General features: G+C 36.6%; 1 protein-coding gene across 1 annotated transcript; it reads right to left on the bottom strand.

The window, feature by feature from the left end:
- Window positions 1-2890: 2890 nt before the first annotated feature.
- Window positions 2891-4194, bottom strand: LOC148763234 (uncharacterized). Its single transcript, XM_088805756.1, has 3 exons — window positions 3939-4194; window positions 3287-3539; window positions 2891-2972 (listed from the first exon to the last, which is right to left on the bottom strand). The coding sequence occupies exons 1-3, from the start codon at window positions 4192-4194 to the stop codon at window positions 2891-2893; spliced, it is 591 nt and encodes a 196-aa protein (XP_088661882.1).
- Between the last annotated feature and the right edge of the window lie 1072 nt (window positions 4195-5266).

Raw genomic sequence — 5266 nt, 5'->3', positions numbered from 1 at the left:
CCAAAAGGTACGAGAAATAAGTACTCCCCTGACTTGTCGAAGCCTTGCTAGATATCCCTATTCTCATCATCAGTAGGCAAATCCTCCATGGTAGGATCATCCAAGAACGTAGGAAAAGTGCTCATATCCATATCAACATGTTCAACATAGGCACGCATCATCTGCTCCATGGACTGCATGCAGGACACCTAATGATTCATGTGAAGCTCCAACCATTCCATCCACTGTGACATGTACAAATGTGAAGGTGGCCTCTGAGGTAATGGATGATGTGGAATCGAAGAACTACCTCCAGCAGCCGACAACTCACGAGCATAAAATTGATTCATGATGCTGGCGTCTAGTGGTGCTTTAGGTTGCGAGATCTCTTCATTTTCATCCTAATGAACACCCACTTTCTTGCACAAAATTGTAATTAATGATGGGTGCCATAGTCCATCGTGAGACGAGCAGGTAACTTGAACAATACTGGTGAATATCACCTAGCCCACATTGATTGACATCTCAGAAATAATGGCATATAATAGAATAGCTCGATCTCGGATGACGTCACTAATATGTTTCACAAAAAGCATCTGTGCAATCAAAAAGTGATCCATAGCTTATGAAATGTCTTCTTAGTGCTAGCTTTAAAAAATACCGAAATACCTTTAGTCATTTTCCATTCCGCCCCCTTATCACATAGCACACCAAAGTACCCATCCAAATCAATATCACTCATCAAGAATGTGCCATAGTTATCATTGTCAATGTCAAGCAGGTTATAAAATTGATTGATAGTGGCACTATCAAAACAAAACTAACACTTGCGCACAAGGACTTGACCATGAATGTGTACGGCAGCTTTAGCGTAGAATTCTTGAATCATGGGTAACACTGTAGGGTCAAGTTGTTCGAAAAATTGCTCCCATTGCCGTTCAGGAAGGACCTTATGAACCAAACTATAGAGATTAGGGTAAAGATCAATGCCATGTTCTGGAATAGGAACTTTGTGTACCAGTGAGCGCATGTGTCTCTCAATAGCCTCTGTAGACACAAATTTACTATGATCGAAATGAGTCCCATTACCACTCCCATGAGTTTTTTTCTTGGGCGCCATTCCTCTCCACTAATAGAGAATATTCTCTCCTAAATAATTGACACCAATCCAAGGAAATTGTCCCATAAATGAAACATTAGTAATTAAAAATGCCAACTACCTCACCCACCAATTCTACACTAATGCAAATAATAAAAGTCAATAGTTATTCTCATCAAGGAGCAAAATTCATCACAGACCCATGTAAAAACAAGAAAATCCAGCATATATAAATCAATCTAACATGAAACCCATCAAACCATCCATCAAGTGCATGAATCGTTCCACAAAATTACTAGCTAATCAAAACTAAACAAAAGATGGAGAACTTAACTACTTGAGTACAAAGTGTAGAAAATTAGAAGAAGTAAGGGAAGAAAAACAACTTGCTTGGCACAAGGAAGTAATGAACGGTAGAAATTTAAAGTGGGTGAGAAGGGGTTGTAGTGGGTGTAAGAGATTGCAAGTGTAAAGAGAGAGAAAAGCCCTAGAAAGTGAAGAAGAAGAGAGAAATACAAAAAAAAGCAAGGCTTTTAAAGAAAGCCCCGTAACATAATGCCACGATGCTCTAGGCTCAACCCAATATATGCATCGAGCTAAGCAACTAAAGCCACAGCGCTCCCCAATTGGCATCTCGGTAACCTCTTCTTGGGAATTTGTATGAGATGAGGCTGATGCTCCAACACCGTGGAGCTGCGACGGCTTTTTTTTTTGGTAAACAGAAAACAAATACCAACTTACCTGCTCCTCTCAGGATAACTTTAGACCTGCAATAAACAATGAAAAATTAATCATAACAACCTTGACAAGGTAAATTATAAATAACTAAAATTTAAAAGATGACTAAAATAAATAAATTTGAAAGCTTGGGTTGTCTCCGAAGAAGCACTTCGTTTAAGGTCATTAGCTGGACCATTGTGGAATTCATTTAGGGTCGGAGAGAGAGAAATGGAAGACCGCTGTCTATTAATAGGTCCTCTCCAGTAATGCTTCAGTTTTTGTCCATTCACCTTGAATGTCTTGTTGGTCAACCCATCAACTATTTCTATTGCACCATATGGAGATACTTTTAACACAATAAAGGGTCATGACCATCTTAATTTCAATTTGCCTAAAAATAACTTCAACTGTGAATTAAACAATAAAACTTGCTGACCAAGCTCAAAACAACGGTCAACAATCTTTTGATCATGCCATCGTTTTATCTTTTCCTCATACAATTTGGCACTCTTATAAGCGTTCAAGCGAATTTCATCCATCTCATTCCATTAAAGTAATATATTCTCCCCTGCTGCTCCTATGTCAAAATTCAATTTCTTGATTGCCCATAATGCACTGTGCTCCAATTCAACTAGGAGATGACATGCTTTTTCAAAAACCAAATGATATAGAGACATACTTATTGGAGTTTTGTAAGCTATCCTATATGCCCATAATGCATCATTTAATCAACTAGCCAATCCTTTCGTGATGGTGATACCACATTCTCAAGAATTCATTTGATTTATCGGTTGGATACTTTCACTTGTCTACTTGTTTGAGGGTGATAGGTTGTGGCTATCTTGTGTGACATCTTATATTTTATGAGTAAGGTTGTAAAATATTTATTGTAAAAATGACTACCTTCATCACTGACAATAGCTCTTGGTTACCAAATCAGGTGAAAATGTTTTCTTTAAGGAATTTCAACACCACTTTAGTATCATTTGTAGGTAGGGCTAGGGCTTCTTCCCTTTTTGATACATAATCAACAGCTACCAAGATGTATCGATTATTGAATGATGACATGAATGGTCCCATGACATCGATTCCCTAAGCACCGAAAATTTCCACTTCCAAAATGTTGTTAAGTGGCATCTCATGTCTTTTGGAAATGTTTCCCACCTTCTGATACCTATCACAATGCAACACAAAATTATGAGCATCTTTGAACAATGATGGCCAAAACAAACCTAATTGAAGCACTTTGGCCAATGTTCAGTCTCTTTCAAAATGACCGTCGTATTTTGAAGAATGACATTGTATTAACACGCTTTCAACTTCTTCCTCTGGAATGCACCTTCTTATAATTATGTCAGCTTATTACTTAAACAAAAATGGTTCATCCCATCGATAATATTTAACATCATGAAAAAATTTCTTCTTTTGTCGAAAGTTAAATTTAGAGGCAGAAGATTACTCACAATAAAGTTGACATAATCAGCATACCATGACAGTTTCTTTTGACCAACATGTAACAATTGCTCATCAGGGAAAGCTTCGTTGATAAAAGTCATATCCTTACCTTGGCTGTCAAGCTCAAGCCTCGACAAGTGGTCGGCTACTTGGTTTTCTAAACCATTCCTATCTCTGATTTCTAAATCAAATTCTTGTAGCAACAATACCCATCGTATTAACCTTAGCTTGGCATCTTTCTTTGCAATTAAATACTTGATTGCAGAATGGTCAGCATAAACAATAACTTTAATGCCAATCAATTATGAACGAAATTTGCCAAATACATACACAACAACTAGTAATTCTTTCTCAGTGGTAGTATAGTGCATCTGGGCTTCAGTCAAAGTTTTGCTTGCATAATATATAGAATTAAAAAGTTTATTCTTTCTTTGTTCTAACGTTGTGGCTACTACATGATCATTAAAATCACACATAAGTTCAAATAGGAGTGACCAATCAGGAACTACAATAATGGGTGCAGTTGTCAATCTCTTTTTCAATTCTATAAATACAGCATGACATGCATCATCAAATTTAAACGAGATGTCTTTTTTTAAAAGATTGCATAAGGGTTTAACAATTTGGGAGAAATATTTGATGAATCATTGATAAAAACCAGCATGACTAAAGAAACTCCTGATACCTTTTATCGAAGTTGGCGGTGGAAGCTTCTCAATGGTTTCAATCTTGGCTTTGTCCACCTCCAGTCCTTTGCTCGACACCTTGTGACCCAGAACAATACCTTCTTGTACCATAAAATGACATTTCTCCCAATTTAGCACCAGGTTTGTCTCCTCACTTCTTGACAATACTCTGTCAAGATTGAGCAAACATTCATTAAAATTATTACCAAATATTGAGAAATCATCCGTAAATACCTCTATGGTTTTCTCCACCATATCTGAAAAAATAGACATCATGCACTGCTAGAATGTGCTTGGAGCATTACATAACACAAATGGCATTCATCTAAATACGAAAGCACCATAGGGGCATGTGAAGGTCATTTTCTCTTGATCTTCTAGTGGTATAACAATCTGATTATAGCTTGAGTATCCATCCAAGAAACAATAATATTTTTTTCTAGCTAATCTGTCCAACATCTGATCAACGAAACGTAAAAGAAAATGATTTTTCCTTATGGCCTTGTTTAGCTTTTTGTAATCCATGCATACTCTCCATCTAGTGACTGTCTATGTGGGAATGAGCTCATTATTTTTGTTTGCCATCACTATTGTGAGACCTCGACCTCTATAGGCTCGTAACTAGGCATAGACGCAATAACACGGGCTAAGGATAGCTTCATCATTTTCTTAGTAGGCCCCTAAAAGTAAGTTTTAAACAATATTAAGGCCTAAGTAGGCCTAAGACATAAATGAATGATGAAAAATGGGTAAAAGGACGAAGAAAATAAAAATAATGATGAGTTCCAAGGTAGGGGCAAAATGGTCATTTTACACCTCGAGTAAAAAATTTTAAGTTTTGGAGACTCGAGTACTTTTAGACTATTATAGACCTTGTCTTGATGTCAAAAGAGTAAAAAGATTACACAAAGGATTGGAGGAGAACAAGCTAACTTGCTAAGGGTATTTTCGTAATTTAAGTGGAATGGATAAGCTTGAGCTATAAATATCTTTCTTCCAGCAGCTTCTTTATTCTTCAGCAGCTTTTCTTCTTCTTCTTCCTCTCATCTCATGTTGCTTTCATCCTTCATGAAAGCTCCATAACCTTCCTTAAAATAGCTTCAATTTTCAAGCTTTTGTGCACTTTTGCATAAAACCCTTGTACTCTTTCACTTTCTCACTTTAAAAACCCTCCAAAGTCTTAAACCATTACTTTCTCTCACTAGTTAGGTGTTTTAGAAAGAGAAAGAAAGACTTTTTATAATAGTTTGAGAATTCTTGAGGAGGAATCCAATTACAAATCTAGCAAGGTGAGTGGCAAAATTGAGTTGATATTTTAGTTATTGAT

The sequence above is a fragment of the Theobroma cacao genome, chromosome 4 (genome assembly GCF_053813885.1).
Source record: "Theobroma cacao isolate CCN51 chromosome 4, ASM5381388v1, whole genome shotgun sequence".
Taxonomy (NCBI): domain Eukaryota; kingdom Viridiplantae; phylum Streptophyta; class Magnoliopsida; order Malvales; family Malvaceae; genus Theobroma; species Theobroma cacao.
The sequence above is the reverse complement of the archived record's forward strand: the minus strand, read 5'-3'. Positions and strand labels throughout refer to the sequence as shown.

Bases quoted from the DNA above. Each gene is read 5' to 3' on its own strand.
- LOC148763234 (XM_088805756.1), bottom strand. From the start codon at position 4,194: ATGGTGGAGAAAACCATAGAGGTATTTACGGATGATTTCTCAATATTT. The intron at 3,540-3,938 runs GTATCAGGAGTT...TTGGCATTAAAG, and splicing joins ACCGCCAACTTCGATAAAAG to TTATTGTTTATGCTGACCAT. The intron at 2,973-3,286 runs GTATGCTGATTA...GCATTGTGATAG, and splicing joins GGTCAAAAGAAACTGTCATG to GTATCAGAAGGTGGGAAACA.